Below are 21,996 nucleotides of genomic sequence, written 5' to 3'. Positions count from 1 at the left end.
GCCTTCAGACCCTAATCCTCTAACTTCATACCTCCTCCTACCTTCCTGTTCTTTAGACAACTCTTCTAGGAACAGGCAGATTCCTTCTTACCCCAACCTGTACCTCCCACTCCAACTGACTTTAAGATTCATCCAGGTGAAAGAGTCCTCCTCAAAACTCGCTCTCCAAAGCCCCTAGACCCAAAAGGGGAGGGTCCCCATATAGTGGTCCTAACCACTCCCACTGCTGTAAAATCCCTGGTATCATCTCTCTCTAAGTAAGCCCTTCCACGAGCCACCACTCCCTTCTCAGACCCCTACACCTCTCTCACCTTTCTCCTACTCTTCTACCATACTGTCCCCGACCAAGCTTAGAATTTCATGCTCCTCTTCCATACTACTTTCTATTTCAGGTCACCTAGTGATTCCAACCTTGTCTCTTCTTCTCCCACAGGCCGGTTGCCAGCAACCACCGTGGATACACAATAGCCCACCAGCCATGCCAATTAGCACCCTCTTACTCAGACTTGTTCTCTTCTCTTCCCCTTTTCTTCCCCTCTCAAGGGAACAACGGACAATCTCCCTCCTCTGGTCTCTAGGCCTGGAGAGATCCCTCAACCTCACGTTCTCTTCTTTCAAATCGCAGAATTCCTCCTATGCGGATGGGTGCTGGCTTTGTTTGTCCCACTCCTCTTCTGCCCTCCCTGTTCCCCTCAATGTCTCTCTTACCCAGCACATTCGCCTAGCCTATTCTGAGGTAAAAGGCTCCCCCTTCTTCATTCAATCTAATACCTATCTCCAATCCTACCCCTCTTCCAGGGAAGTGCAGGTTACCTCGCTTTATTCCACCTATCTTAACTCCCTCCATTACTTTAAACTTAATTCTACCCCCATCTTTGGACCCATTATCCGTAATACTTCTTTACTTGCCCCAGCAGCCCTCTGCTTCTCCTCCCCTCCTACCCCTTTTTCTACCCTGGTAGGAATCTTGCCTCCATACCTCTGCAACCACACTATTTCTGTTGAACACCCCTCAGATCATCAAAACACCCGAGTAGATTATGCTGTGTCCCCTGAGGCCAATGGCAAGTTTTTACAACCTGTCCGCTTCACGGGACCCCCCAAAATTAATGCACCTGGCCTAAGGTGCTCATGGCCATTGGACAGATCTTACCGTCTTTTCCCTTGGTTAACTAACTCGGTACTCCGCTATCAGTGTCTCCAGTCTGCCTTCCACTCCAGTTCACTTACCCTTCTCCCAGGCATTGCTCTGGCCTCCTCACTCTCTGTGTGGAGTGCTGAGCCTGCAGGACAAGGTGTCTATCCTTTACTCCATTTGTTCTCTTTTCACATGTCCTCGTGCTTGCCTGGAGATGGCTCATTTTTCCTTTGCGGCTCAACCTCCTACCTATGCTTGCCTACCAACTGGACAGGGACCTGCACCCTGGTTTATCTTTCACCCTCAGTCTTTTAGGCCTCCCGCAGATGCTTCATTTCCTGTCCCATCCACAGGCTCTCTCAATCCAACTCCTCCAGTGTCGCCGACAAGCTGTCCAGCTGGTTTCTCTTCAGGTAGCACTGGGGATGACAGCAGGCATCAGATTGGGCACAGGGGTTTGGCTACATCTCTTAGCTGTTACAAGACCCTCTCCATTGAGCTTCAAGACTCTCTCTGGGAAATTGCCCAACAATTTACTAAGGTACAAGACCAATTGGAATCTGTAGCAGGTATGGTTCTCTAGAACAGATGAGGGCTAGACCTTCACCTTGCAAAAAAAGGCAGTCTTTGGCCAGGGGAGCAATGCTGCTTCTATCATAACAAATCTGGCCTGGTGAGGGAGGGAGCCAAGAGACTACTAGACAGGGCCCAAAAATTGATAATCAACTACAGTCACAGTCTTTGTCCAGCTTCATATGGAGGACTTTCCTCCCAAGGATGCTACCATTCACACGACCCCTACTACCCCTCATCCTGGCTCTTTTTAGACCCTGTTCAAGTGTGCTAGCAGTTTCTTACAGGAACGCATGGAAGCCTTCACCAACCAGAAGGTCACCGAACTCTATATGGCAACATACCAGGTGCTAAAAAAGGACAGCCCTCAGGATACCTACACATCCTTCCATGTTTAAACCCGACGCCCCCAACCAGCAGGAAGCAGCTAGAGAATGTCTCGCCGACCCTCTACCCTCTGCCTTTCACTTTTAAACGTATACTTAAAAAAATACAGGAATCTAAAGTCTTGGAGTCAGTTTGCTGATTAAGTCCCCACCCTGTGCTCCAACCAGTTTACAAAAGTCTGTTTAGTTTCTATTTTCTCTGATGCTGTCTTGTGACGGACAAATTCCTGCCCCAGTTGCAACTCCTGTTACATTCCTTCTCAGAATGTGACTCTTCCCCCAATTCCTGTAGTCCCTGTAACACCTTCTTCTGGGAATTGACTCTGCCTGACAAATTCTTACGATCCATGTAATGTGACCCATGTGACTGCCGATGCCATTGCCCCCTAAAATTTTGCTTAATTTCTGCCCACACCTGTCTACTGCTGCTGCTTCCATTCCTGCTTGTAGCAGCCTGGCAGGTCTGTCCCCCAATAAAGCCTTGAGCCTGGATCGATTGCTCGCCTCTCATTTCTTACAGACAGAATCTAGTTTGTATATTCTTGTATAGAAGGACATTACTTTTAGGATGTTGAGCATTGTTACCTTCTTGATCAAAAAAGATACTAAAAAAATTATATTCTCAGCTAAGGAATTGTGTGCTTTTCGTGAACAGCTACAGCTCCCTGCAAGCCTCCTCAACCCCTGGCTTTCACCACAGCCGGTAAACTCAGTTTGCTCTTTATCTTGTGATTAGGGAAACCTATACTTGGCCACCTCCATTTGGTGCTGTGTTCTTTACCAGCAATACAGTCTTTCTTCTCACAGTGAGAGAAACAAGTCTAACTTGGTTTTGGATTTAGTATGGCAAGTATAGCTTTAGTTCAAGATGAGGAAGTGAACCCCCACCAGCCTTGTTTTTGACTTAAGCCCATTTTAGTGCTTTTGACAGAGAGAGCCTGGGATTAGCAGCTGCTGGGTCTGGGTGTAAGATCTTAGGGAAGCTTTTGCATAGGTACCTGCTGCTTTCAGGAGCTGAGGGAATGCCACACAAAAAAAGCCTTTTTTTCTTTTTTCTGTTGGAGTTTTATGTATAAAGCTTAAATGACAAGGGAAGAAAACTGCAAGTGAAAGAGAAGGAAGGACTAGAGGACTAAAGGAAGGGAATACAGTTGACAAAAGGCTGTACTAAGGCAAAAGATGCACGCCAGCATGAGCCTAAAAATGTCCCCAAAGAAAACTTTAGGCAACCTCCAAATTTTCCAGGTGTCATCATTTGAAACATTACACCTCTGCTTCTTTGGCTGTGCAAGTTGTCAATGCTTCTAGAAGTAGGAACCATTCTGGACCCCTGCCTTGGAATGGTTGTCACCCCCATACCAGTCCTCTCCATGGCGGGGGGGGGGGGGACACAGCCTAGAAAGTGTACTTTTTTTATATAAGCTATGCTCTTCTTCTGTGTGCTTACCATGATGCAGGACAGGCAAGGATGCGCTGTGTGACAAAGTCAGTGCTCTTTGATGGGTGTTTGGACACGTCAGAGATGTGGCATCAGTTTGGGTCTCTGTTTAAAAAAAAATGTTTGCAGTAGTGTTTCATAGCATCTGCTAGGCTGATTGCTACGTTTATAAGGTGTGGTCCGAATCACTCCACCCTTGCTACTACTATAGCAGCTGCCACATGATTACAGCTAAGTGCAGGGAAAGTCTCTATTCTGCCGGGTGTTCATCCTCCTCTGCCTCCCATGGGTACAGTGTAACAGGAAACTAGTCAGTGTGCAGACTTTCCAGCCTCAGGAGCTGAGACAGCAGATACATAATCATCCTGGTCACCTGACTTAGGGGAGCTAGTCCCTTGGCTGGTAGACCTGTGCACTGACCTGTTCACGCTAGACAAGTTGGTGCATTTCTCTCCAAAATCTGACTTAGAGGATTATCAGACAGTCAGCTTTGAAAAACAATTATGAGGTGTTATATGGGAATACTCACGAGATCCAGAGAAGCTACATTTTGAGAGGTCAAATCTAGAGTCTTTATTAAAAAGCCAGTGACTGTGAGTGGTTATGTGTCCCCCCCCCCAAAAAAAAAAACTTACAGCCTTGAATATACAATACTGTTAGGAAACTGAGCCAGGAGGGTAGCAGAGTAAAGAGATAGTGGAAAAACAATCTCAACAAATCAGATCAATCCTAATGGAAAGCTGAGGAGGGATGGCATGGTGACCGGAGGAGAGTCAGAAGGCAGGAGGCACGATGCAAAATGGTGGTTGAGCTAGTCAGGGCTTAAATAGGGTCATAGGGGGTGGGGGGGGGCAGGGATAAAGGGAGCTCATGGGTCTAGCAGATCCAGTAATCTATTGTCCAAGTCTCCACCCCTGCCTCCAGGAATTTAGGCCTACCCATTACCAGAGGGTGGGACTTTACCTTCATCCACCAAGAAGCCAAGATGGCACCAGTTAGACCCAGAATCCTTATTTCAGAGGCCATAAGGTAATCCCAAATTATAGGAGAGGAAGAAGTCATGATCTTTTAGTAGCCCCAATAGGCAGAGAGATAGCTCATCAGGGTTATGAACTCAAAGAATCTGTTCACAATAATCAAGTTATTTTAATGGCAGACACAAAGGGGAAGATCTCCAGAGTCTTGCTTCTGAAGGTCTGTGATCAAGCAGTCTTACACATTAGGTTAGAGTGGGAAGCTTCTGGATTGCCCATATACAATGATTTGATTTATGACTCAGGGTATGGCATGAACATCGTGATTATATCTGAGATATGGATACTGGTTCTAACTGGAGCTATCTTGGCATCTTGGTGAATAATAGGGACTTTCCAAAAACTCTCAGAGGTGAAATCCCACCCCTTCCCCCAGGTGGTAGGCACGCCTAAATTCCTAGAGGCCGGGGCAGAGACTCAGGCAATAGGTTTCTGGACCTACCAGACCTGTACCACAAATTCCTGAGACTCTTTGAACTCTGCAGCTCCCTGTCACCCTGTGACCCCTGACCATGACCCTATTCAGGCCCTTCCACCTCAGCCACCATTTATGCCATGCCTCGTGTCTCCTGACTCCCCTCAGGTCACCATAGCATACCTTTTCAACTCTCCAGTAGCGTTGATCTGGTTTGTTGAGATTTTTTTTTCTGCTCTTTCTTTACTCTTACTCTCAGAGCTCAGCTTTCTAATCAAATTAGGTGCATTCAAGGCTGCAAGTTTTTGGGGAACATGTGTCCACTCACAGTCACTGGCTTTCTAATAAAGACTCCAGATTCATCCTCTCAAAATGTGGCTTCTCTGTATCTCATGATCTAATTCCCATATAACACATCAACCCATCACAACTCCTCAAGTTCCGTGGGGGTCAAATGGGCTCAAGTGGGTTCTGTACATATGGGACTCTGTTTCATAGCTGAGCAACACTGCATTTAGGAAAATCCTAGTTTCATACGGAGACCTGCCCATCCTCCCCTCCAGAGTCAGTGACATTATCTCTATTACCCTGGAATGTAAACATACCTCTGCCTTTACCCTGCTGATCAGGGAATAAATGAGCCCTCTGATCTGCAGAAATACTACCTCTAGATTCCAAGGCTGTTTGTTCTGCAAATATCCCAGGAAAGATAATCTGGCAAAATACTTGTGAAATGTGGAGAACGACCTTCCAGCACCCAGAACTCTTAAGCTGCCTTGAGTCTCCATCCATTTGACACAACCCCATGTCCTAAATGTGCAGTTGAGTTAATGTGAAAGTTACTCCTCCTCTCACTCACACTACCCTTGGTGCCTTATTCCTCCTTATTTCTAGAAGGCCAGAAGTAATATAAAGCTGAAATATTAGGTGGCAGTCAGCATGTTGAATGTGAGCTAAAAGTTTTAATTGAATATGCAACTCCAAAACTTGGGTGGCATTCAATTCCTGCTTCAATTCCACTTCTGTTCATGTGTCATTTCTATTGGTTGCATGTGCTTTTTGCAAGTCCTATAAGAAACCAGTGTTTTTCTGTGATTGTGGTTTCATTAAAGATCTCATGAGGGATGAAGAATAGTATAGGAAGGACCCCTTCAGCTGAGATCAGCCCTCTTCCTTTTCCCCCTGAACTATTTCAAAGTCTACCAGCAGCCTCTAGACCTTCTAACAGTACCAGATCTTGGAGACCTTCTGAAGCCCTACATCCTCTTCTGTCCCCACACATACCAAACGTGTCAATGTGCACCCACACACCACAATAAATGTAATTTTTGCTGTGAACAATGTTAAATAACTTGGTTTTTGAAATCATCTAAGTAACACATTCAGTTTTGATTGGGTCAGATTTGTTAGGAGTTGTAACTCTAGAGTTCATAAAAGGAAGAACATTAAACCCACTAAAGTTTGTACATATAATAAAATATTTTTGAATGATAAACAACAATTAAGGAAGTATTGGATATTTGTAGCCATTTGCTTAGATATTTGTACTTTTTGTTTTCCTCATTATACAGATAACTATCTGTTTTAAGCCATCAAATCTTTATGTATATCCCAAGGAATGCGAAAACTCGAGACACTATAGCTATGTCATCTAATGTTTAGGGCAGGACAGCAGGAAGCCTGACCTGAAAGACCTTACTGAAAGAGATAAGTCCTTACTCAGACTGTAGCTCTTGCCAGGAGCAGCCTCTTAAGACCAACCATTTATTCCTCTTTTTTCCCCCAGAATTATCAGAGTAGGACTTTCTTTGTCTCATTATGCTTGTTTCAGACTTAAAACTAGCTATGTAGTACATTCCCATATAGGGGTATTTCCTCAGGAACCTCAACTCTAGAGAATGTCTCACTTGGGGGCTGGGAAGGTGGCTCAGTGGTAGAGTGCTTGCCTTGCATGCCTGAGGCCCTGGGTTCAATTCCTCAGCACCACATAAGCAAAAAGAAAAAAGCCAGAAGTGGCGCTGTGGCTCAAGTGGTAGAGCGTTAGCCTTGAGCTGAAGAGCTGAGGGACAGCGCCCAGGCCCAGAGTTCAGGCCCCACGGCCTGACCCAAAAAAAAAAAAGAGAATGTCTCACTTGGTAATGGATTTGGTTTGAAGTGCAGGGGGAGGGATTTGAGACAAGGAATGCTGGTAGGAGACTCAGCCTGGACAACTAAGGCTGAGATGCTCCTGGGCCAGGTCCTAAAGGCCTTAGAAGCCATGTTGAACATTTCAAGCCTTATCTTACAGACCACGGAGAACTAATATTCCAGAAACTGATTCAAATAACAGATTTATAGCACAACGCAAGAAGAATGCCATTCATATTGAATTGAAACCCCTTTATATCACTATTTAAAGATAATAATAATAATAATAATAATAACATGTCATTGATTTGTTGCTCTTTCCCTTTTTCCAATTCTTTCAAGCATGGAGCATTCTGTTAACGTCATGATTTTTTTCTGAACAGCTAGACAGATCCAGATATCCAATAAATCCCAGAGGAGACTTGGTGTAAGTGCCATTTAGAGTTTAGAGTGACCACTGGAGCTCCATGTGTTTTGTGTTTGGGTTATTCAGTGTTTTCCTGGGCTTTAATGTTAGGTCTTTTGCACCAAATGATAAGGTTGAACAAGAGTGGAAATTACAGGGTGGGATTGCAGTGATGTTTCTGTATAAGCTAACACTTCCATCCATGTTGCAGGGGTTTGCAAGTATTGTTTTTTTTTTATTTTTTTATTTTTGTGTGTTTGCTTTTAATGCGTTTGCACTTTACCATATTTTTTATTCATTTGTTTCATTTTAGCTCCATTTTTCTTTAAAAAATATGACCAATGTCTAAACATCATACTGCCCCTAACACTCTGAATTTCTAGCTATCGAACAGTTGATATATACGAAGGACAGTGGTCTTGTATTTCCACATGGCAGCAGCTTTCTTAGATGTGTATTCTTACAAGCTTACCCAGCCTGCTCCACTACCTGCTCTCTGCCCCAGCCAGGGGGCATGGGTTCCCATTTCCCTTGAGTGGTTGCTTCCCTGTACCTGGCTGTTGACTCAATAGGTGACCTGCTCTGCTTTGTGAGGCACTGCAGTTTGAGACCATTTTTACCTGTAGCATTGAGTTGATTTATAGTTACTGTAAATGTTGATGTATGTTAATTCACATCTGCTAGAGCCTTTCATGCTCTCAGTTTCCACGACTCTTTTCTTTTTTATTGTCTCTTTATGGATTGTTTGGATTTGTTGCCCTATTCTGTGTGTGTGTGTGTGTGTGTGTGTGTGTGTGTGTGTGTGTATGTGTGTGCGTGTGTGCAGGTTCTGGGACTTGAACTCAGGGCCTGGGCACTGTCCCTGAGCTTCTTTTGCTCAAGGTTTTACCATTTGAGCTACAGCTCAACTTCTGGACTTTCCCATCAGGGCTGGTTTCGAACCATAATCCTCAGATCTCACCCTCCTGAAATAGCTAGATTACAGGTGGATGTACTGGAGCCTGCCAACACAGACTTTTTTTTTCTTAATTCTGACAGAGTCAATCATTACATTAATTCACCTAATGATTATCTGTATTGTCTTAATTTTTTTACATCTCAGTATCATATCTTTCTATATTCTTGCACATCTTCTTTATAAATGCTTCTTATATGTCTTCATCTGTTGTCTATTTTCTTTTGCCTGAAGGACATTTTTTGGAATTTGCTTTAATGAGGATTGATGTCGATGTCATATTCATTCTGGTTTTATTTTTTATATATGCCTTCTTTGAGTATTTTTCCCCTTTTCCTTCCCTTTACTACTTGGGAAGTTGTAGATTCTATTTCTTCTCTCTCCCATTGCCTTTATTTCCTCTAAAGTTATAATACTCACAGTAAAGCAACACAACTCCCTATCAAGCAACACAAAGAACTCGGAATATTTTTAGTTCTATTAATTCCTCTAAACATTTTAACTCGTCGATAATTTAACTTCTCTTCCAAAAACATTTTTAAACAGTATGAGTGTTTATAATATTACTACCATAATATCTAACTAGTCATTATTGTATATTTATATTGTTTTCTTGTCTCCATTTCTGCTGCTTCTTTTCCTCTTCTTCTATTTTCATTTTTTTAAAATTAATATTCCATATATGAGGGAAAATACATTATATTTGTCTTTCTGAATATGATTTATTTCACTTAACAGGATGTCTCCAGTTCCATCCATTTTCTTGAAATAAGATAATTTTATTCTTTTATGGCTGAATAAAAGAATTTCACATTTTAGAATCCATTCTCCCATTCATGGTCACCTAGATTCTAGATGATAGTGAATTTTTGTGAATATTGCTGTAATCAAAGTGAGTATATGGGTATCTCTACTGTATTCTAACATTAATTCCTTTAGGCATATACCCAAGTATGATACAACTGGATCAGATACTTATTCTATTTAAGTTAGTTAAGAACCTCCAATTTGATTTGCAAACCAATGAAGTATAAAGTTTCCTTTTCTTCCACATCGTTATCAGGATTCATGGTTTTTTATTTTATTGATTACAGTAATTTTCACTGGAATGAGGTGGACTCTTACTATCTTGATTTGCATTTTCCTGGTGATTGAAGATGATGAATTTTTTTCACATATTATTGGCCATTCGTACTTCTGAGAATTATCTGTGCAGTTCACTTGCTGATTTATTGGCTGAATTATCTGTTCTCTTGGTGTTTAACTTGTTGTCAGATAAGTATCTGGCAAAGATTTTCTTCTATTTGTAAGCTGTATCTTCACTCTGATAGTTGTTTCCATTGTTGTACAGAGCTTTTCAGTTTGGTGCAATTTCATTGATCAATTCTAGCTCTTATTTCCAAGCTTTTGGAGTTCCTATGTTTTCCTATAGTAGTTTTAAAGTTTCAGGTCTTGCATGGTCTGTTTTAAATTGATTTATTTTTACAGGGTGAGAGAGAGACAGAGAGAAAGAGGGAGAGAGAGAGAGATCTTGTTACAGTCTTCTTCCTGTAGCACTGTAGAAGAGCTATGGTCAAGAATTAGGTGGCCGTAGCTTTGTATATTTATTTTTGGGTTTTTATTTCAGTGGTCTGTTTGTCTATTTCTGTGTCTCATGTTGTTTTTATTACTATGAGGTCTGTAGTATAATTTGAAATCAAGATTATAATACCTTCAGCATTGCTTTTTTCTTCAGGATTGCTTTTGCATTTGTCTTTTGTGCTTTCATAAAATTTTAGAATTGATTATTCTGTTTTGGTGAGAATACCATTGGGATTTTGATGGAGACTGCATTGAATCTGTAAATTGCTTTCAGTGGCATTACCTGCCACTGCCAGTCCATGAACATGGGAGATCTTTCCATCTTTTATTGTCTTCAATTTCTTTCCTTCTTCAGATAGTTTTCTTTAGAGAGGTGTTCAATATTTTGATTAAATTTATTTCTAGGTATTGTAAATGTGGGGAACTACTGTGGATGGGATAGTTTCCTATTTCTTTCTTTCTTTTTTTTGGGGGGGGCGGGTCTGGTCGTGGGGCTGAACTCTGGGCCTGGGCGCTGTCCCTCAGCTCTTCAGCTCAAGGCTAGTGCTCTACCACTTGAGCCACAGTGCCACTTCCGGCTTTTTTCTCTTTTTGCTTATGTGGTGCTGAGGAATCGAACCCAGGGCCTCAGGCATGCAAGGCAAGCGCTCTACCACTGAGCCACCTTCCCAGCCCAGTTTCCTATTTCTTATGGACATTTAGAAAAGCTATTGATTTTTGGGGGGGGGGGGTAAGCTATTGATTTTTGAATGCTGATTTTTATATCCTACTACTTTGCTGAAAGTATTTATGTAGGAATTTTATTCAGTTCTTTGTTTCATTGATTGTGTGGGTCCATGTTATTTATTTCTGCTATGATCCTTATTATTTTTTTCCATCTACTGATTTTTGGTTGGCTTGGGTTATTTTTCCTTGGCTTGTTCTAAGTCTTTTAGGTGCTTTATTAACATTTTCTTTTTATTTTTTTTCTAATCTCTGATTTTTTATAAGTTTTTTATTGTGAAAATACTGTACAGAGGGATTATAGTTACATGAGCAAGGTAATGAGTACATTTCTTATCAAGCATTGTTGCCTCCTCCTTTGTTTTTCCCCTACCATCCCTTTACTCCCACCTCCTCAACTATACTCCCCACCCCCCACAAGCCTAAATTGTAAAGTTTATTTTTCAACATAGTGTCTTGTACATCTCATTGTTGCAATGGGTCAACCTGTATCCCTATTTAAACAATTTGTTTTTTCCCTTCCCCTCCACAAATTATAGCAACATCAAATACAGTGAAAACAGGAGTTATACCTTGGGGGAGGGACATACAAAGCAACAAAAAAAATCACATGGTACCTTATAAATACATCAGAAACAATAGCAAGAAAGAGAAAAAACCCTTGTGTCCCTATCTTGGGGTTCATTTCGCTTAACATCATCCTATCTGACCTTTCCTGCTTGTCCCAGACATATACTAGTTATTGCAAATAAGGGAAACCATGGGACCTATGTTTCTTTGAACCTGGCTTATTTCACTTAATAGAATTTTTTCCAAGTCTTTCCATTTCCTAACGAATGGGGTGATGTCATTCTTTCTGATGGAGGCATAGAATTCCATTGTATAAATATACCACATTTTCTTGATCCATTCATCTACTGAGGGGCATCTGGGTTGGTTCCATATCTTAGCTATGGTAAATAATGCTGCAATAAACATAGTCGTGCTGGTAGCTTTAGTATGGTCTTGTTTGTGATCATTTGGGTAAATGCCCAAAAGTGGGATTGCAGGGTCATAGGGGAGCTCTATGTGGAGTCTTTTGAGGAACCTCCATAGTACTTTCCAAAGTGGTTGAACAAGTTTACACTCCCACCAACAATGCAGTAGGGTTCCCTTCTGGCCACCTCTCCTCCAGCATAAGATCTTCTTAAGATATGAGACAAGGGTCTCATATCTAAAATATACTTGGAACTCAAAAAATTAAACCCCCCAACAACAAATTCTCAAAGAAACAACTGCCCGATAAATAAGTGGGCGAAAGCCTTAAACAGAAACTTCTCTGAAGAGGAAATAAGGATGGCCAATAGACACATGAAGAAATGCTCAACCTTTCTAGCCATAAAGAAATGCAAATCAAAACAACATTGAGATTCCACCTCACCCCAGTTAGAATGGCTAGAATCAAGAACTCTAATAATCTCTGATTTTTTTAAAAAGTAGCCAATATAGTTATAAATCTTGTTCTTAGCACTGTACTGTGTCTCAAAGGTTCTGGTCAGTGATGTTTTTATTTTCATCTAATTCTTGAGGTTTTGTTTTTATTCTCCCTCTTTATTTCTTCAATGAACTATTGATCATTCAACAATGTATTGTGCCATCTTAATGTGTTTGAATATTTTTCTATAATTCCTTTTGCTATTGACTTGGTTTTAGCCTATTGTGGATGAAAAATACCAGATGTTATTTTACTTTTCTTACATTTATTGAAATCTATTTTAAATACTAAAATATACACGATCCATTTTGGTGAAAATCCTGTGAGCTCTTGAGAAGAATGTTTATTTTTAAGTTATATGGAATATTCTTGGATGCCTCTTAAGTCCACTTGATCTATATTGTTATTTAATTATGAAGTTTTTTCATTGTTGTTTCCTCCCCCTTTGGAGCATCTAGTTATTCTATTACTGAAAGTAGTGTATTGAAATCTCCCATTATTATTGTGCGGGAGTCTGTGTTTTTATATCTGATTGTATGTTTTATGCAACAGTGTGCAGCAGTATTTGATGCATATATATATATTTATTTACAATTATTGAGTCCTCTTGATAGGTTGTTCCTTTTATCAATATGAAGTTAATTCCTTTGCCTCTTTAACAAGTTTTGGATTGAAATCTAATTTTTCAAATATGTGCTTTAGGGCACGTATTAGTGTGGAGTATCTTTTCAGTCCTTTCAGTTTAAGCCCTGTGTTTATTTTGGCCAATGAGGCATGTTTCTTGGGAAAACATGGTTGGAAAATGGAATTTGGAAAATTGAGTGAATTGGGTGGAGTTGGGAAAGATAGCGGACATTGACCAAGATGCATTGTACTCATAAATTGACATGTTGAATTGAAACCCCTCTGTACAACTTCTTAAAAGATGATGATGATGATGATAAACATGATTGGGTAGTTTTTTCTTCTTCAATCCAATCCATTCATCTGTGTCATTTGATTGGAGAATTAAGACCATTAACATTTGGAGCTATTATTGAAAGAGTAATTTCTGTCATTTTGTGGCTTTTGTGCTTTTTGATTTTTTTCCTAATCCACACTTGGTTATTTACTCCTCTGTTTTATTTATACTTTCCCATGTTTTCATGGTTGCATTTATAGGGCTTTTCTATGTGTGGATCCCTTTATTCCTAGCTTAGTGCTCAATTATTTTTAGTTTAGTTTTGTTTGTTTGCTTAGTTTTTAGTTTTTTATCATGGGAGGGTCTTATTCTTCCTTCCATGATGAAGGATATATTTGTTGGGTGCAGAGATCTAGATTGGCAATTTATTTTCTCTCAGGTATTGAAATACCTTATTTCACATTCTCCTCACCCTTCAAAAGGGCATATAAATCTCCTGTTATCTTGATGGATTTGCTTTCAGTATTCTTTCCCAGTCTTGTATAGTTAATGTTTCAAGTATAATATTACATGAAAGGTTTCATTTCTGTTTTTACATGTTTGATGTCTGAAAAACTTCCTGTACCTGGATGCTCATTTCTTTCTTATAATTGGGATTTTTTTAAATTAAATATGGTTTCTATTCCTTTAGCTTGTGTCTCTTCTCTACCTTGGTACGCAGCATTTTTAACTTTGATCTTTTCAGTGTCTCAGTTTATTATGTTCCACTAATACTTTCCTCTGTGTGTGTGTGTGTGTGTGTGTGTGTGTGCGTGTTTGCCTGATATTCTAATTCCTCTACCTGTCTCCAAGCCATGATATATTGTCTTCAACTTGATTCAGTCTATTGGTGAGATTTTTTTCAAAGGATTTTTTTTCAGAATTCATATATCTTTATTAAATTGCTCTTTATTAAATTCCTCTTTCCTATCCTGCATTACTATGTTATTCTCTTTATTCCAAAAGAATAAAATCTTTATATTACTTATATTCATGTTATATCATTTATATCCAAGAGAATTAGTTCTCTTGGAATCCATACAGGTTTTTATTTCTGTTTTCTTTAATTTTCTTGTTCATTCTTATAAGCATTTTAAATCTTATAAGCATTTTAAGTCTTTATAATCCATTCCTCTATCATTAGTGTTTGTTACAATGGAGTTGTTGAATCATGTTGCTTTGTTTTTCTTATTTCTTCTGTTTATGTATTGTGATTTGTTCATTGGTCAGACACTTTAATCATCTGTAGTCTTTGAATTGAAATGTTTTCAAATTTGGGCAAGACTGTGTAGGGACAAGATTAAAGTATAGTTTCTTATCACATTCTTAAGAGTAGAGCCCAGAAGCCAAATAATTATTCACGTACTCAAACTACTGTTCCTGATCCCCAGCACCACTGTGCTAGAGGAAAATGAACTGAGATGTCCTAGTGTATGGGTTGTTGCTCTATGTGAATTGAGGGTGGGGCTTATGTTGTCCATTTCTGTTCTCATTTCACCTTAGAAACTTTTTGTGTATTGAGAGAAGTAGCTCTCAATACATGAGGACCTTGCTAGCCTATGGGTCTGGCTGGCTTTCGTTTAATGCACAGACTTCCCAGTCTGTACCTTAATAGTGGCAGCAGGCATCCAGGATTAGGGGTATTCTCGGAGCAGCCAGAATGTATACATTTTGGGGAAGCAAACTCATCACAATATTCTCCTCTGGTGGAAAAGCACCTTCTTTCTTCTCTCCCTCCCTCCTCTTTCTTCCTCTTTCTGTTCCTCCATCTCCTTCTCCTTCTTACTATTTCTTTTGTTTTCTCTTCTTATCTTAAAACAGTTGTACAAGGTAATTACAACTTTAACATGTCCATTTTTATATCCAATGCATATTGATCAGAGTACCTCCTTCCATCATTCTTCCCCATTCTATCTATCCCTCTCCTCCCTCTCTTGTGTTTAAACACAGAGCCTTTTGTTTCTAGAAAAGCACTCTACCACCTGAACCGCTCCCCTTTCCCTTTTATGCCCTAGTTATTTTTCAGATAAGGTCTTATGTATTTTTTTTGTTTTTGGTTTTGGTTTTGGTTTCTTTTTCTTCTTAGAGCAGCCTCAGATCACAATCCTTCTGCATACACCTCTCACATAGCGGGATCACAAGTGTGTACCATCATGCTAAGTTTCTTGTTGAGATGGAATACTTTCTTTTTCCTTGAGTTGGCATTGAGCTGTGATCTTCCTGATCTCTGCTTTCCAAATCCTTATGGTTATAAGAGTATACCATCCTATCTGATCCTAAGTGAAACATTTTTTAAAGCCATCCACCTTTGGGTACTTTGTTATGGCACCCCAAGAAAATTAACACTCTTTTCAAGCTGTAGTAGATTTTGTGTGGTATAGAAACATTAAGGAGGCTGGGTAGATGAAGTATGTGAGTGAGGGAAGCATTCTAAGGAATTGAGAGGTATCCAGCAACCTAGACTACAAATGGCTTTGTCAACCTATATAGTAACTTCATTTTTTCTGAGTGTGATAGGTAGCCTTTATAGAATTTGGAGATGGCATGGTGTGATTTCACCTCTATTTTTAAAGTACCATTCTAGCTCCTATCTGGAAGTAGATTGTGAGGGAGTCGAGATGGAAGCAGACAACTGGTTAAAAAGAGGCACAGAAGGAGAACAGTAGCTTGTATCAGAGTAGTTGTTGTGGAATTGGTAAGAAGTGTGGAGTGTGGCGTCTGTTTAAAGGTCAACTATGTAATTTACAGAAGGATTGGGTGCTCATTGACGATAGAGCAATAGATAACTAAAATTATTTTCTGAGATAGGAAGGGATGAACAGCTTGTCTGGAGTGTATGGGAATGGAAATGTAACTATCTGCATGTTTAGAAGTGGCATGAAACAGGCAGGTGCTGGTGGGTGGCTCATGCCTCAGGAGGCTGATATCTGAGGATCGCAGTTGAAAGCCAGCCTGGTCAGAAAAGTCTGTAAGACTCTTATGTCCAATTAACTACCAAAAATCCAGAAGTGGAGCTATGGTTCAAGTGGTGTAGCACTAGCCTTGAGTGAAAAAGCGAAGAGACAATATCCAGGCCTTGAGTTCAAGCCCCAGTACACACACACACACACACACACACACACACACACACACACACACACACACACACACACACACACACACACACACACACACTGCATGCTTTTTTAAAACTGGCTTTTTTATTTTTGTAGATTTTTTGTATCAGTACAGACATAGAGATTGCATATATCTTCAGAGCTACTCAATATAGCTCTTCACTTCCTGGCTTCCTTTTTCTTACCCCTCTATAACATCCCCCCTCAGGAAACAGCTATGTGTCTCATGATACGAAGATGCTAACCAATAAGCGCATGCCATCCTTGTCATCCTGCAAACAGATACAATTATGGTCACCCACAGTGATGATCACCTGGTTGTGCCATTAAAGAACACGGATGCCTGCATTTATTTGCTGGTTTTGGTAAGATTTGTTCAGCCAGGCTTGATGTAAATGATGGAAAATTAATATACAGTATGGGATGTCAGCCTGGGCCTATGATATGTAGAGGAATGCCACATGAATTGTGTCTTCTATATCCTCAGAGCGTAGCAACTTCTGGTAGGATATGAAATAATGAAGTATAATTATTTCCTCATTACTGAGAAATTATTTATATAAAAAGACACACATGCCCCTTTTTCCCTTTTAATTATTAATTATGGAACTCAGGGCCTCACACCTGCTAGGCAAGCTCCTTTCTACTTAGCCATACCTCTAGCCCTTCTGTTTTGTATTTTTATTTTGAGATAGAGTCTCCTTAACTTTGCTAGAGCTGACCTTGAACTCATAATCTTCCTGTCTCTGCATCCAGAGTAGCTGGGATTTAGTCATCCATCACCACACCTAGCTAAAAGACCCACTTATTTAGTAAGATAAGAGTTTAAGGAAATGTAATTTCTGGTTTTTTTTTTTTTTTTTTTTGTCTTTCTTTTTGGTCATGGGACTTGAACTCAAAGCCTGGATGCTGTCTCTGAGCTTTTATGTTAAAGGATAGTGCTCTGCCACTTTTAGCCACAACACCACTTTCTGGTTTTCTGGTGGTTAGTTGGAGATAATAATCTCATGGGGACTTTCCTGCCTGGGCTGGCTTTGAACTACCATCCTCAGATCTCAGCTTCTTGAGTAGCTAGGATTACAGGCGTGAGCCACTTGTACCTGAGTAGGAAATGTAAATTATTTCATGGAATTCTTTGTCTCCTTCTCACACTGTTTGAAGTGGCTTTATAAAATTAAATACAACCTAAATCTAGAGGATTCTAAAAGTGAGAAGAAATTTTAAGTGTCAATCGGTCATAATAGTATAGCATGCTCTGACAAACTACCACAAATGGGGTGCCTTAGAATCAATAGAAATGTATTTCTTTTTTTGGGGGGGAGGTCTGGTCGTGGGGCCTGAACTCTGAGCTTGGGCCTGTCCCTCAGCTCTTCAGCTCAAGGCTAGTGCTCTACCACTTGAGCCATAGCACCACTTCTGGCTTTTTTCTTTTTGCTTATGTGGTGCTGAGGAATCGAACCCAGGGCCTCAGGCATGCAAGGCAAACGCTCTACCGCTGAGCCACCTTCCCAGCCCCTAGAAATGTATTTCTTATATTTCTGGAGACTGGAAGTCCAAGATCATGGTGCTGGCATAGTTGGGTTCTGGTGTGGACCCTCTTGAGGACAAGAGAGCTCTCCGGGGTTTCTTTTATGAAGGAGCTCATCCTGTTCATCCTGAGGGTTATTAACCTAATCACTTCCCAAAGGCCAAATACCACCTCTCCAGAACATCACACTGCAGGTTAGCATTTTAATGGATTGCTTTGGGCAGACAACTATAATTCAGTCCATATGGCTATGATTAGCTTAGATGATCTTAGCAGCTTCCCAAAGGAATGCCAAGGTGCTTCATTCCTCTTCCACTTATGAGCAAGGTATCTGGGTATGAAGCCAGAGATTTCAGGCCTGCTGGAGGGTTGAGGGAACGTCTTGATACATTCCATCATCAGCACTCCCTGTTTATGGTTGGGATGAGGAGACAGAGTTAGGATGTCCCTCACATTTGGCCTCTACTTTTCACTATTAGGTCCTTTCATTGACAGACACTTCACAGGGGTCAGTGGCCTTTTAGATGTGTATGAGTTTAGGGACCTAGCCCTCCAGGTAGCAGCTCCATTTCTGCTGGTGAACTCAGTTAGGGGACACTTTGAAAGCTAGGAGTGTACCTCCATTGTGTCCGTGCCCTTCTTCAAGCCAGGTGCCTGGGGTCAAGGCTCCAAATGCTGTGATTCTACTGTGTCCCAGCGTGACCCCCTCTCTCCTCTGCTTCAGACGCCTGGTCAGGTTGTGCTCATATTTCACAATATTCCTCTGCCAGATGAGAAAAACATGTACTTTATTCAGGACAGCAAGCTCAATCGTGTGGATTGCATTTTCTTGCAGAAACGCGAATACAAACATAGTGGCTTTTCAGAGTTGACATAAATCAGGGCTTCTTGGCCATGCTGCCCTGGTCTGCCAGTTTTCCTCTTTTTCTAGAAGCTACTCAGAGTTAAGGAAACTTAGAACCAGTTCATGGTATAATCCTTGAAACCTCTCTTTCTGGGAATGGCTATCTGTGATTTAAAATGTAAATGTTTGCAAATGGTTTGCATCTTGCTCTGTTATAAAAAGATGTGCCCTTGAGTTGTGTCGAAGTAGCTATAGGTGCTTCTTTTTATGAATATGACAGCCTTACTTGTGTCTGTGGAAATCTGTACTTTTATGTTTTCCTGTGTCAAGGCTTTAATTTATTGCTAATATTATTGACTAAAGCTGGTGGGAAAAATATTTATGATTCTCAAAAGTTTCTGTAAAATCCAGTGATACCTTTTTTTTTTCTTTCCCTAAAGTAATGTCAGCAAATCTGACACTAATAGAAAACCTAACAGTTTAAATTCAGAGAGTTGCCTTTTTAAAAATAAATTTTTTCAGAATAAAGTGTAGTTCTCAAGACAGTATGTTGGAAATGATCTGTACCACTTGGGGCCAGGAGAGATTGTGGGGGAGGGAAAGTAGGAGAAAAATGAGGGAAGAGGTAACAAGTTTGACAAAGAATGTACTTATTACCTTACTTATGTAACTGAAACCCCTCTGTAAATCACCTTGATGATAAAAAAAAAAAAGAATAAAATGTAGTTTAAAGAGAACAGTAGAGTATGAGCTGTTATAAACACCTGCTTTGGTCTCTTACTGGCAGATGTTATTTTCCTAGGAATAGTAACTGTGTTTAGAACAAATAGAGGTACTTGCTAATGGTGGCAAGTTCTTCATGACATAGTGATAATTGTAGAATGTTACATGAAGCCAGTGGACGTGGCTTCCTGGTTTCGGCTCGGACTGAATATAAAGCAAATCTTTACCACAAAGCCTTGGCTCAACCTTGTTTTCCATGGCTTTGCTTGAGCAGACGTTTCCCCTGGCAGAAATTCTTGAAGCTTTTGATAATTTTGAGGACTCTCTCCCTCCTCACCTGGCTCCTGTAGCTCTTACTGTTTTTGCAAAGAATGGTGACATCCTTGCTTATCATAGCAAGTAGTATGGGAAAACCAAATCAAGCCACCCAAAGAGTAAAGCCAAAAAACAAAAACAACTCGCCTGAGTGAAGAAATTCTTACCCAGGCTGCTTTTGTGAGGAAACTGTTTCCATGCAAGTTGTTTTTAGAAATCCTTGAGCTGTTCTCTTTGAATTTGGTTCCTTCTATTTTTAACTTTTTTTTTTTTTTTTGGCAAGTCCACATGTAAGTTACATAAGAAAACCAGGATTAAGATGTTTGGTGTTAAAATGCAACCCTCAACTCAGCATGAGTTTCTCTGGCATTGCCCTTAAGACAGCTTGAATTCCAGACATAAAATAATAGGTGGAAATGTCCAGTGACACAAGCTTTGAAGCCAGTTTTCTTGTGGTCTGTATTTAGGTAGCCTCTGACCCCTGCTTCTGCCCAGTGAGGGGATGGTCTGCTTAGTAGCTGCAGGGAGGAGTCAGGATGGGAGGTAGGCAGGGGAAAGCTCATTGTCCCCCCTCTCCCTTGGATGGGTCAAGGTGGTTAGTACTCTTTAGCAATCACTGCAGGTTATTGAGCTCCTGCTATACCAGACTCACCGCTAACCTTTCCATCTACTGTCTTGCTGATCTCCACCCCAGTACTGTGAGGTAATAATCCACTGAGAGTGTTTTATGAGAAAAGAAAAGAAGAAATCCATGGCATCTGCCTTGAAGGAGTTTCCTGTCCCAAAGGAAGGAACACATACTGTTCCAGAAAGTTTAAGAAAGCATTAGGTTAAGATGAGAATCAAAACGAGTGCTGACGGTTCCATACTTCCCTTGGTGCTGTGGCAAATGCTTGATTCGTTTAATGTCATTGAACTCTCATAACACTAAAAGAAATATAATTTTATTACCTTCATTGTACAGAAGAGGAAAGTGGTGTTTAGTGTTGTGAAGTCATAGGTCAGGAACTTGGCAGTTGTAAAAATGGTAGACTCGGGAGTAAAACTGACGCTATCTGATGTCAGACTTATTTTGATGTGACATCCAATCTGTGCAGTTCAGAGACCAATAGATTCAGAGCAGAGGGGGCAGCTAATTGAGCCAGCCTCTCCTTGTGTGGTTTAGCTAGTGTACCAGTCAAAGGAAGAGCACACTCTATCCACACTATGGCTCAGGTTAGGCTTTATCCCCCAGCGATGTTTTTCTTTTCCTTTCCCTTCTCCTCCTCCTCCTTCTCTTTTCCCTCCCTTCTCCTTTTCTTTTTCCTTCTCTTCTCTTTTCTCCTTCCTTCTTTCTTATCTCTCTTTCCTTCCTTTCTCTTGCCTATCTTCCTTCCCTTCATCTCTCCCTTCCTTCATCTCGCTCTTCTTTTCTCTCTCCCTTACCGGCTTTTTCTTACTTATTTATTGGTGCTGTTGGAGTTTAACTCAGGGCCTCTACTCTTTGAGCCACATCTTCAAGCCCTTTTAGAACTAGTTATTTTTCAAGTAGATAGTCTTGTGTCTTGGCTATGGTCCTTCTACTTCTACTTTCTGTACAACAGGGATCACAGGCATGTACCACCATACCTGGCTTGTTAATTGAGATTGGTCTTTTTGTCCAGGCTGTCCCAAAACTGTGGTCCTCCTGATGATTGCCTCCCAAGTAGCTAGAATGACAGATGTGAGCTATCATGCTTGATTGCCAAGGATTTTTCTTTCGATTGTCCTTACTGCTGAAAATTTATTTCCCCAATTTCTATATTTCTATCCTACCCATTCTCCTAGGTGAATTGAGTTTGGGAACCCTTGATTTGCCTAGGCACAGCACGTCAGGTTCCTTGGCTCAGAGATATCAGAAACATTAGCATATACATCAGTCAGCACATCCAAAGGTGAGACATACAACCCAAGAGTCTACAAGTATACAGCCCAAGGCAATGCTGGCATCCCTTCCATTTCTGAAAGTCCCAGGAAACCCCTGGGGGAACGTAACGTCTGTAGTGAGTTGAGATTGTGTGTTTTATTTTGTTCATTTTGTTTAATTCTTCATCCACTACCTTCTGCCAAAGCCCTCACAGGTCAAGAGGAGAAGAGGAAAAGAGAAAAAAAATGGAAGGCAGTGCTGGGGGAGAAATGTAGAACTCAAGAGCAGAATCAAACCCATATCTGCAGAAGTACAAGATGTTCAAAAGGAGCACAGAAAAGAGGGAGCAGAAACGAAACCAGATTGGGAAGGCATCCAGAGAGGGAGAAGAAGCT

At 40.7% G+C, this 21,996-nt stretch overlaps 1 protein-coding gene across 6 annotated transcripts in view; it reads left to right on the top strand.

Annotated features, from left to right (window-relative positions):
• The window catches only part of Mob3b (MOB kinase activator 3B), a 180,739-nt gene that overhangs the window by 35,735 nt on the left and 123,008 nt on the right, over window positions 1–21,996 (top strand). For 3 of the 6 annotated variants that reach the window (XM_042695857.1, XM_042695859.1, XM_042695858.1), the window contains one exon: window positions 434–2,589. The exons of the other annotated variants lie outside the window; for them this stretch is intronic. In XM_042695857.1, coding sequence (XP_042551791.1) covers window positions 479–1,453 — 975 coding nt within the window. In that variant the 5' untranslated portion in view covers window positions 434–478 and the 3' untranslated portion in view covers window positions 1,454–2,589. Of the gene's footprint in view, window positions 1–433; window positions 2,590–21,996 lie in introns of those variants that run through there. 6 annotated transcript variants of the gene reach the window in all.

Source organism: Dipodomys spectabilis, unplaced genomic scaffold (assembly GCF_019054845.1).
Source record: "Dipodomys spectabilis isolate Male_0828 unplaced genomic scaffold, ASM1905484v1 ptg000006l, whole genome shotgun sequence".
Classification (NCBI taxonomy): Eukaryota; Metazoa; Chordata; class Mammalia; order Rodentia; family Heteromyidae; genus Dipodomys; species Dipodomys spectabilis.
This window is presented reverse-complemented; position numbering and strand designations above follow the sequence as displayed.